We start from the raw sequence: 12,131 nt of genomic DNA on the forward strand, positions 1-12,131 counted from the left end.
TGGACCCCAGATTAAAAATTCTTGCTCTACAGTAGCAGTTTTCAATTTTTTTTTGTTCTGAGGATCCCCTTACATTCTTAAAATTCATTGACCTCTCCCCCAAGAGCTTTTGTATTTGTGTATTATAACTATTGATATTAACCATATTGGAAATTAAAATATTTTGGTATTATTATTAATAATATAGTTTTGTCCTTACAACCCCCCTGAAAGGGTTTTAGGGATCTTTAGACCACATTTTGAGAGAAATTTCTATTGGGGGGGAGAAGGTTTTTTTAAGCTATGTTTTAAAGACTAGTCTTAGGAGTTGAGCATTGCCTGGGAATAGAATTAAGGTTAGCAGGTTTATGTGTGCATTGCAGGTATAAAATCATTTGTGTGTTGTGAGTTCAATTCACCAAGCTTTCTCTAAAATTAAATTTTATTTTTTCATTGACTCCCATGGGTTTAATTATTTCTACACTGAAGACTCACAGATTTATTTATCTAGACCTAGTTTCTCCCCTGAGCACCAAGCTTACATTACCTTTTGAATGTTATAAACTAGTTATCCCTGAACTAATATCAAATTCAGCTTCTTTCCTACTCAACCCTCCCCTTTATTTAATTTCACCATTTTTTTTTCAAGGTACCATCATGATTCCACATTTCCACATTCATAACTTCAGCCTTATTCTTAATTCTTTTCTTGATTAGTATAGTAGTCTTCTAATTGACTTTCCATTCCCTTTCCTATTTATGGTTTGGTGAAATAGTGTGCTTATTGATAAGCTGCCAATTGCAGCTCCTTCAAACCTTTTCATACTCTGATTCTTGTCCATGTGTAGATTCATAAATCTCCTGTAGACAATCTGCTCCATCAGTTGGAGGTCTCAGATCTGATCACAGGCTTGCACAGGCTGAAAGAACCTCAGAGGTCTTTGTAGTACCTCATCCCCCCACCTGGGATTTGAATCTAGGTCTCCTTGACTTCCAATCCACTGCTCTATTCACTACATTACATTACTTCAACAAAGTCTTCCTCCAAGTCTTTTAAAATATCATGTGTACCAAGGAGATTAAAGAAGGAAAAGGACTATGTATACAGAAAATATTCATAGCAGTTCTTTTTGTGGGGGCAAAGAATTGGAAGCTGAGGGAATGCCCATCAATTTGGGAATGGCTGAACAATGTGGTATATGACAGTGAAGGCATGATAAAGCAAGATGGTTTCCGAAAAACCTAGGAAGACTTTCATGACCTGATACAAAATGAAGTTAGCAGAACCAGGAGAACATTGCATGCAGTAACAGCAGTATTGTGATGATCAGTTGTGAATGACTGAAAATACAGTCATCTACCACAACTCCAAAGGACTCATATAAAAATGCTACCCTTCTCCAGAGAGAGATTGATGGTCTCAGGTTGCTGATTGAAACATACTTTTTCCCTTTTATTTGCCTTGCTTTTTGCAGTGTGGGTGGGAGTGGGAGAGAACGGGCTGCCTAGCTAATGGGGAAATATGTTTTGCATGACTTTTTGTAATAATGGACATCATTATTGGGAGGAGGGAAGGAGAGAACTTGGAACTGGAAATAAAAATAAAAACCTAAAAAATTTCATGTATACCAGTTTGATACTTGAGATGTCCCTTGATATCTTCCTATGTTTGGAAACTTTGATCTGTGCATGAGTTTTCAAGGACACTATCATTTTTAAAAGCACAATACAATATATTTTAATTGATGATAATGTTTATATATGACCGTATTAACCTTTGAGCTACTTGGAATGAAAGCTTTTAGAAATAATCAATTAGCATTTATTAATTTTTGGAGTCAGAGATCCTGGGTTTAAATTCTGTCTTTGATGACTGAATCTTGGACAAGGTCAAAAAGTTAACCAGTCTCAGTGGGCTTCAGTTTCCTTATCTCGAAATTTCTAAAATGAATTTGTATGGCTCTGGAAGTTTTTCAGATTTCCATCTATGTTCTTATGCTTTTAAGTTCTAGACCTTGCAGTAGGTATGGCAGATACGAGATAAAAATGAAATTTCCTGCCTATCTCCAGCCATGGGGAGAAAAGTTAATGGTTGAAATCCTTTGTGGTATTAAGGCAAGTCCTTCGGGGTTTCTTCTGAACTGATGACTTTGCCATTGTCTCTTCAGGCAAATTGGAGACAATCTGATTGTACCCGGAGGAGTGAAGACCATTGAAGCTCATGGGAAGATGGTGATCCCCGGAGGCATAGATGTTCACACTCACTTCCAGATGCCATACAAGGGAATGACCACAGTAGATGACTTCTTCCAGGGGACTAAGGCTGCCTTAGCTGGTGGAACCACCATGATAAGTAAGTTGAGTGAGCTATACTTGTTCAGTCCTTCCCCCCGTGAAAGTCAGTGATTCATTAGTCAATCTAAGATAATGAAAATGTTTGGGGTGGCCAAGTCCTATACTTCCCCCATCTTTAATTCTTCATATCTTACTGGTTAAATTGACCTGGGAAGTGAGTGAGACTATATTAAATATAGAATTAGTTGTTCATTGTCTACATGGAAGGGATCCATGATGCAGATGGATAGGAAATGAAGAGGTATCTTTCTGTTCACATGTCTTAGCAAAAGAGGCTTTGGAAGATCTGTCTTGAGGTGGGGCAGAGGAGGACTTTCTGGAGCAATCTGTTAGAAGCCAGTTTCTAAAAGGAGATAGACAGAGGAGAAACCATTTTAACCTGTTGAAGCAGAATAGTTAAATCTGGGAATGGGTATGCAGAGAAAGAATGATAGAGAATGAACAGATTCTTGAAATCTGTGGGTATTGGTAAAGAGAGGATTTAAATTATATTATCTGGTATTGCAGAATATTTGGACAGCTTTTTGTCTTCAAGGTTGACCAAGGGGTCTAGTTGTCGCTCTCTTTCCTTCCTCCCCTTCTTCCCTCCCTCCTTCCCTCCTTCCTTTCTTCCCTCCCTTTCTCCTTTTCTCCCTTCTTAATTTTCTTTCTTCCTTTCTTCCTTTTCTCCTTCCTTCCCTCTCCAGCTTTGCCTGTTCTCAAGAGTCTTATCCTGCTGATGAAAGGTATCCCAGAAGGGTCCAGCTTTTCTTTTCCTCTTAGAGGATTGGAGGAGGAGAACCTTCTCCCCCCACCCCATCTTTCTCTCCACAGGATTGCATCAGTCATACCAGATGCAATTAGAGGTCGCCTGAGCAGAGACTCAGGTTTTTCCCAGCCAGGAGGAGGGGCCAGGTCCCTACCAGCTGATTTCTCGGCAGCAGTCTTGCCCACAAGAGGCCCTGGTTTGATTCCAAACATCATTAAGCAGTGGTTCAGTACATTTCCTTTCTGATAAGTGCACTTTGCTTGTACCTCTACTTTCTGCAACCCAGATGGGGGTGGGGTGGGGATGCAGAAAATCAGGACTAGCTAGCCTCCTCTGTCCAAGCTCCAATTAATCTCCTCTGTGGGAGAGGAGATGGGGAAAAAGTTTTCAAAATGCCAAGACAGCAAGGCTAGATATGGCCCAAATTGACAGGAGTGACTTTGTTCCATTGCCCACAGACAGGGCATTGAAGCAGTCTGTCCGGACCTCAAAGAGATTATACCACACGCAAAACTTTTAGTTGGATAGAGGATCAGTGTTGCTTTTAAATTATCTTTACTAATTCAATAAAGAAACAAAGTCAGGAGACTATTAGCATAGGTCTAGAGCTGGGAGAAAAATTAGAAGTCAGACCTTTAAATTCCCTTATTTTATACATGAAGACAATTATGTCTAGAAAACTAAAGTGATTTCCTTAGGACTCCCCAGGGAGTAAATAATGGTAGGTGCAGGCGAAGGCCCTGCCTTCATAGAGTTTATAGTTTAGATTTGACCCTACATGATCTCAGACTTGAATTTGGCATGGGGAGGAAGCTCAAGGCTAGTCGCTCTGCATTTATTCTCCCTGTGATGTTGTAGGTGTCTACTGCCGCCCAGGGTGCTGGTGGGGCTGAGATGGCTTGAGCTGCTGTCACACTCCCACACCACCAACCTCTACCAATGAAGGGGAGGTGAAGCTTGTGAACCAAGAGATCTGAAATAACTTGGGCTAATTTGAGTTAATTTTGCCCCTAGGTGGATTGACCCGGATCACAGATACGGGATCTTGGGGCTAGGAAACTGTAAAAATTGTTCCTAGATCTGTGGTGGGAAGCTCCTGAGACCCCAGAAAACCTCCTTGAAGATTGCTTTTATCTTGCTTGCAGTCTTCTTTTTATCTTTAGGCGAGCTCCTTTTGCCATCTTGTGGAATGACTTTTATTACAGGAATTGAGTTTTTAATCTCAGGTTTTGAGTGGTGCATTGCACTAGACACAGAACCACGACTGGGGTACGGTTTGGTTCGGCTAGTAAGTCCTTTATGAGACAGAAGTAGCTGTGGCATAATAGGAAAAATGTAGGACCTGAAGTCAAGAAAAATGTAGGACCTGAAGTCAAGAAGACTTGGTTCAAATCTGGCCTTAGGGACATTGAGGGAGTGGACTAGATGACCTCTTCTTAGTTCATTCTTCCAGTTCTATTTGATGATCATGAGACTAAAACCCATTTGTAAATCCAGGCTCAAGGTCAAGAATAAGATGCTAATGTCCTCTCCTTTTTGTCCTTGTCCAGTCGACCACGTGGTCCCTGACCCAGAATCCAGTCTGACTGAAGCCTTTGAGAAGTGGCGCGAGTGGGCAGATGGGAAGACCTGCTGTGACTACTCCTTGCATGTGGACATCACTCATTGGAATGATAGAGTCAAGCAAGAAGTCCAGAGCCTCATCAAGGACAAAGGTGAGTCAGACACCTTCCCTTTTCCCTGGTGCTCTTTAACCTTTGGCCCATTGGAGCATCTATCTTTCATGGTACCCATTTCTGAACTTTTCTCTTTCCTGTCAAGGGGAATGGAGAGTGGGGAAGCCCTGGGAGGTTCTAAGGCATTGCTAGAACTGTGGTTGAATCTGGGCCACCCCCTCCCTGCCAAGGTATGGCATCCTTTCGGATGGCACATGATGAGGTCTTTGGCTTCAGACCTTGGGTTAGAGGGCAGAAGCAAAGTTCTTCTTTCCTTTTCTGAAGTATCCAGCTCAAGTTTTCCTTCATAGAGAGGGAATGACTCCAGATCTCCATGGAAGAACCTTTGTTCTCTAAGCTGTTAATCTCTCCATCAGCAAATACTGATTGCAGGCCCACTGTGAGAAGATTTGGTCAGGCACTCAAGGTATCTGCAGGCAGTGTGCAAACACTTGGAAAGTGAAACAATACAGAACAAATATACAGTGTTGTCAAGAGGAAGTTCCTTGATGAATTGCCCAATGAGGGATGTAAACAGGGATTTGGGAGTAAAGAAAGGAAAGATAATGGACTGACAAGAAAGAGAAACTTCCCACTGTACACTGGAATGCTCATGCCTGTTAATTATTAAGTTCATAATTTTTTAAAAAGAAAACTTTAATTTTAAAAAGATTTACACTTTCTCACCTAAACTTTCCTTATGCTCTACTCCACGTCTTCCCACTTTTATGGAGTAGAACTTCCCTTCCTGAGACGAAATCCTTTTCTCCTTCCCCTTTTTTTATTCATAAGTATGGGAAATTCTACACTAATAAACATTGTAGAGATCTCCTCTACCAATGTTGGTCAACAACTCCTTCCTAACTCACAGTTTTAGAAGGTTGCCTGGTTAATCCATCAGCAAACTTTATTTATACTTTAATATTTATAATATCATTTATATTATATTGTAATTATAGAAATAATGCTATAAATATTATAATATATTATATACAACACAAACATATGAATAAATTATAACCATAACAATAACTAGTGTTTACATAGTGCAACTGTAAATACTTTGGGATTTATAAAGTACTTTAAAAATATTATCTTATTTGATTCTCACAACTACCCTGGAATGAAGGTGCTATTTTTACCCCCCACTTTACCGATGAGGAAACTGAGGTAAACAATAGTTAAGTGACTTGCCCAAAAGCATAAGCTAGTAAATATCTGAGGCAAGATTTGAATTCAAATCTTCCTGTCTCTAGGTCAAATGTACTATCCATTGTACTACCTAGTTGCTAAATGCTAAGGATGCAAAAAAAAAAGATGAAAATCGTCCATACCTTCAAAGAACTCATATTCTAATGGAGGAAGCAACATGCAGATAGTTATATACAAATAAGACACATAAAGGATAAGTTGTAGATGGTCCGTAGAGGGAAAGTATTGGTGTTAAGGGGGATCAGGAATGGGTTCTTTAAGAAGGTAGTGTTTAAGGTGAGGTTTGAAGAAAACCAGGAGATAGAGGTATCTGGAAATGGGGGCAGCTAGTGAAGCTGTCCAGATGGAGTGGCTTAGGTAAGGATGCCAGTGTCACTAAATTTTATGGGGACTGGGGGTGGGAATAAGGTGTAAGAAAGACTAGAAAGGTAGAAAGGGCCTAGAAAAGGTAGGAAGAGCTCAGGCTATGAAGGGCTTTAAAAACCAGAGAATTTTATTTTTTTGATGCTCGAAGTAATGGGGAGCCAACTGGAGTTTATTGGAATGGGGGTTCTGACACAGAAATTGATAGCTGAGTGGAGGGTGGACCAAGAGTGGGGAGAGACTTGAGACAGGGAGATCAGCTTGCGAGCTACTGTAATGATTGAGGATTGAGGTGATGAGGGACTGCACCAGAATGGAGGCATTCTCAGGAGAGAACGTGTAAGGCTTGGGGGGGGTGGGTGCATATAAGAGATATTTTAAAGATAGAATTGTCATGGCTGCATATGACACATTGGGGGTTGAGACAGAGTGAGGAGTCAGGGATGACACTTTGATTTCAAGCCTAGAAACAATGATGGTACCTTAGACAGTAGTGGGGAAGTTAGTTTGGTGGGGAAAATAATGAATTCAGTTTTGGATGCACTGAGTTTCAGATGCCCATAGGGCATCTAGTTCAAGGTGTCTGACAGGCAATTGCAAATGAAAGAATGGAGATATTGGGAGAGGAGTCTGGGCTAGATAATAGTTCTGAGAACACCCAGCAGAAGAGACTGAAAAGGAGTAGTCAGACAGGTAGGAGGAGAAAGAGGAGAAGCCAGTGTCACAAAAAACTAGAGAGAAGAGAATATCCAGAAATCTGTGAGTGATGGCAGTCAATACAGAGGTATGGAAGATGGAGGATTGGGGGGAAAAAAGGTTAGATTTGCAATTAGATTTGCAATTGGTAACTTTAGAGAGAGCAATTTTGATTGAGGTTGACAGCAGAGGGTCTAGCATCTGAGAGCAAAGGAAGTGAAGGCATTGTTGTGGATTCTTTCTCAAGGACTTTAGTCATGAAGAATAGTAGCTAGTGGAGATGGACGGATGATGTGAAAGAATTCTTCCATGGCTGTTCTTTAATATCTTCTTTATATATAACTTGAGATGGAGTCATCCTAGGAAGAGATGCTCTGCATCCTTTAGCCCACTGCCTTACATTACTACATTAGCCCACATATTAATCTCAGAGATACCCTCAGTTCACTAAGTAAAAAAAAAAACCTATGGATTGAGGATTAAGGCAAAGAGATTTTGCTTAATGAAAAAAGATCTTGTTTAGTTCTCCTTTCCACTCCCTTTCTCCAGAATGGAACAATAACCAAACTGTCTGAGATCACCATCCTGCTCTGGATGAATGAACTTATAATCCTTAGATACAAACATAAGAGAAATTGTTCATGGTTCACTATCACCTTAGAAGGATGTTTCTTGTGGAATGTTTCAGTAACTTGTGCTTGGTCACTTGACTTTCTCAATAATTTTAGTAAACTCCTTGGATAAAAAACAGTTGGCATGCTCATCAGATGTGCAGATGACACAAAACTCAGAGGGATAGACTACTCATTGGATGACAGAATGGCAAGCCAAGCGATTACAACATTGGGTTGGACTAGACAGTCCCTCCCAGCATAGATATTGCAAAAGTGTGAATAGTGTTGTCTATTTTTTAGAAGCCTGGTTAAGTGTATTGCTTCCTGCCATTTGTGAATTGAAAATAAGTCTTTCTTTAGGGCTATTGAATTTCAGGGCAGCTAGGTGGCACAGTGGATAGAGCACTGGCTTTGGAATCAGGAGGACTGGAGTTGATATCTGGCCTCTGACACTAACTGTGTGACCTTGGGCAAATCACTTATCCCTGATTGCCTCACATTCAGGGCCATCTCCAATCATCCTGATTTGTATCTGACCCCCAGGTGGCTCTGAAGGATCCAGCTCACTCAAATCCAATTCATGTGCTTGTTGTGGATCCCTGATGTTGTGGTCTTGCTTGAGAATGAAGGACAAGCATATATATATAGATGTGAGGGTCTTTGTGTGTGTGTTATGAGGAAATATGGGAGTCGTTATAGACTTCTTGGTGTTTGATAAAAGTTTAAAGAAAGGAGAATTATCAGCCTGGTATATTGGGAAAGTGCTGAATTTGGAGGCTAAGGATGTGAATTCAACATGACCTTGAGGGTGTCATTTAACTTTTCTTGACCTCAGTTTGTTATGTGCCAATGAGGAGTTTGGACTGGATAACATCTAAGGTCTCTCTCAGCTCTCAGTCTGAGCTTGGTCACTCATTTATTTAGCTCATTTAAAAAAAAAACCTTTTTGCTTCATTTATTAATTGGACAAATATATTTGGTGCTTGCTTGTGGAGAGCACTGTGCTAAGTATGAGACTGCTGCCCTCATAGAGTATGCAGATCAAAGACACTTTAACTATAATGAACAATACTACTTAGATAATTTAATGCAATTAATAAGGTACCCTGAGAGGGCTATGAAGGTTATTAACACGAAGATCAAGGAGACCCTTCATAAAAGAGGTAGTGTTTAAGAGTAGGACTTAGTAGTGGAATTGAGCAGATAGGTGCAGTAGATAGAATACTGGGCCTGGAATCAGTAAGACTCATCTTCCTGAATTCAAATGTAACCTTGGATATGGTTTCTTCAGCTATAAAATGAGCTAGGGAAAGAAATGGCAAACCACTCTAGTATCTTTACCAAAAAGGGTCAGACTGAACCCACCAGGCAGAGTGAGCAGTCAGAGTAAAAGATGTGGAGGTGGGAAATGTGCCCACAATAAAGTTATATTAGAGTGCAGGAAAGGTAAGATAGGGCTAGATTATGGAGGGTCTTGAACCTGAGGCAAAAGAATTTGAACTTTATGTACTAGGGAGCCATTGACTTGTTATTAAGTGAAATCATTCTGGAATCAGTATGGGATATATTGCGTAGTAACCCTTTAGAGATACTATGGAAGATAACGAATGGGCTGCATTTACCCCTCTTGTTTCTCTCCTCTCCTCAACCCTGCCTTTTTTCTACAGGCGTCAACTCCTTCATGGTTTACATGGCTTACAAGGATTTGTACCAGGTCTCCAACACAGAGGTAACAATAACTTGGCCATCTGCTTTGGGAGTGTCTGGGTGGGACTAGTTTATCTCAGCTTTTTTGGCCCTGGAGAGGCCTGTCGCCCTTGGAGACGGCAGAATATTGGGCAGCTCCAGCTACATATTTAATAAGAGTGGAGGTAGGGTTCCCACCATCCCAGGGAACCAGAGCTGGGGTTTCCATGGGTGGCAGTCTTCTTTGAAAGAGAGCTGGTAGGGAGTGCTCCTCTGCAGCTTCTTTTACTACTTGCTTCCTCCCTCCTTTACCCCAGGGCCCCAGTGCAGGGAAGCCCTGGGATCTCACTCCAGCAGTTAGGAGTGTTCTGTATCAGAGGGATTAATAGCAGCCTGACTTTTTCCAAGGAGGTCCTCATGGGTGGAGAAGTCATGGGGAGGCATGTGGTTGACTGGCTCCATATTTCTCAGGAGAAAGGGAAGTCTAGGTGAGAGATGAGGCCACTTTGAGAAGTAAGGAAGTTATGAGTCATCAGGTGTATTATTTGCAAGTCCCAACACTATCTCCATCCCACTTAGGGGATGGCTTAGTGCCAAATCAGAAAAATGATCCATAATATTAAGGAAATATATTATCTCATGAATTCCCTTCCCCCAAGCTTATCTTTGGAATGCCTGTGTATTCTTTTGGGTAAAGAGAATGGCTGCTAGAGCCAATCATGTTGACTTGCTTTCCAGTGTCAGTTTTTCATAACAACCTCTTTCTTCTTGATAATCAACCAGAGCCCCAAGAAGAAGGTTTTCTTTTGAGGCATATGAGGGTCCTCTTTTAAGATGTTCAAAAGCATAGGCTTCCAGGTTAAGACAACTGATATCTTTTTCCATTTCAGCTCTATGAGATCTTTAGCTGCCTTGCAGAACTGGGTGCCATTGCTCAGGTTCATGCAGAAAATGGAGATATCATCGCACAGGTAATTGTCCAGCCAGTGAGAATGTGCTTTCCATCTGGATTCCCAAGCACTGGAATGGACTATTTACTTACACTGTCCTTAGACCATTGGATAATTGATTTTGAACTGATTTGGACTGAGTCCAACTCCTTCATATTACAGATAAAGAAACTGAGACCCAAGGTAGTTAAGTGACTTTCTGCTAAATATTTGTGGTAGAATTTGAACCAAGATTTCCTTGTTCCAGATTCAGCGTTCTTTCCAACACACTCAACTTCACTCACTTTTCTGTAAGATGGGGACAACAGTAATATCTACTTCATAGGGTTATTTCTGAAGACAACTTAAAAAATTTCTTTTTAATTTATTTATGGCAATGGGGTTAAGTTACTTCATAGGGTTATTGTGAGGTTCAGATGATCTAATATATGTAAAGCATTTTATGAACTTATTATTGAAGCAGTGAGGTAGCAGAGTAGATAGAGCTCTAGGTCTGGAGTCAGAAAGATTAGCCTTCCTCAGACTTATGTGACCCTGGGCAAGTCATATTTCTGTTTGCCTCTATTTCTACATCTGCAAAATGAATTGGAGAAGGAAATGGTAAACCAGTATCTTTGTCAAGAAAACCCTCAATGAGATCAGTCATGGAGGACCTGACTGAAACTACTGAACCACAATAGGGTTTAACAACAGCAACATGGGTTTAAACCCAGATCATTTGACTCTCAGTGCATTGCTCTTTCCACAGCACCATGTTGCTTTTCCAAACGTTACTGGTGATTTTTTCCTAACGTGAAAACAAGATCCAGATGTTCAAGAGTCATTATCCTAAAAGGAAATCCTTTTTGGAGCAGGATTTACTCCAGAGTGGAAAAAGGGAAATGAATTATTTATTTATTTTTAATTTTGAACCTGTTTGGGGACTATGAAACTTACTACCTTGAAATGATGAAAGAATGCATTTTCAAGATGGATTGGAGAAATTCCATTGATTTCCTAGTATACTGAATGTCCTGTCCTAAGAGTGATGAAAGTTAGGCCCCAAAGCCCAAGCAGTTCATTTGTAAGGAAGCATTATCTACTTGCAGCATGGGTCTGATAAGTAGATGCATCATGCAAAGGAACTGGCCTGGTTTCCACGGATCTGGCAATGGAGATTCCCAGAAGGAAGGGAATAGAACAGAAGGGTCAGCTCTTGTGTTATAAAACAACCATTCTCCTATCTATAGTGCTCTTAAGTGTTTTTTTATGAGCTAGATGGTAGTGAGGAGATAGGCATTTCCACATTTTACAGAGATGAGGAAATTGAGCCTCGGAGGAGTGGACAGATTTTGAAGGATTTCCCCATGGAGGAAAAGGAGGTTTGGGGGAGCTAAGTAAGCAGATATTAACCACCTCCCGAAGGAGGACGTTCCTCCTCATCACGGGCTTGGACGTTAGTGGGGGACTGACCAGGGTAGTTGTAGGGGAGGCCTTTATGGCAGATAAGCATCCAGCTGGATGGCCTCTTGTTTCCCTTCTAGTTATCCTTGCACAAGTTCTATTCCTTTCCTGATATCAACACAACCTATTAAGTGACAGAGCATGAATTTGGGCTTAGTCTCTTGACTACAAATCATTGATTTTTCTGCTAGATGTGCTATTTCTCAGAATGTGTTTGATTAGATATCTCAACAAAAACCTATTCCATCAACCATTTGGACATATGGCAACAATCATAATTAATGATAATCATAAACAACATTTTTTATGTTTTTTTAAGGTATGCACATTTCTTTACAAACATTATTTTATTTCCCCCCCCTCATAACCC

The 12,131-nt window shown here is 40.6% G+C and overlaps 1 protein-coding gene across 3 annotated transcripts in view; it reads left to right on the forward strand.

Moving 5' to 3' along the window:
• The window catches only part of DPYSL3 (dihydropyrimidinase like 3), a 116,157-nt gene that overhangs the window by 80,502 nt on the left and 23,524 nt on the right, over positions 1 to 12,131 (forward strand). For all 3 annotated transcript variants that reach the window (XM_074212666.1, XM_074212668.1, XM_074212667.1), the window contains exons 3-6: positions 2,148 to 2,332; positions 4,633 to 4,797; positions 9,350 to 9,411; positions 10,259 to 10,339. In XM_074212666.1, coding sequence (XP_074068767.1) covers positions 2,148 to 2,332; positions 4,633 to 4,797; positions 9,350 to 9,411; positions 10,259 to 10,339 — 493 coding nt within the window. The remainder of the gene's footprint in view (positions 1 to 2,147; positions 2,333 to 4,632; positions 4,798 to 9,349; positions 9,412 to 10,258; positions 10,340 to 12,131) is intronic.

Source organism: Macrotis lagotis, chromosome 1 (assembly GCF_037893015.1).
Source record: "Macrotis lagotis isolate mMagLag1 chromosome 1, bilby.v1.9.chrom.fasta, whole genome shotgun sequence".
NCBI lineage: Eukaryota > Metazoa > Chordata > Mammalia > Peramelemorphia > Peramelidae > Macrotis > Macrotis lagotis.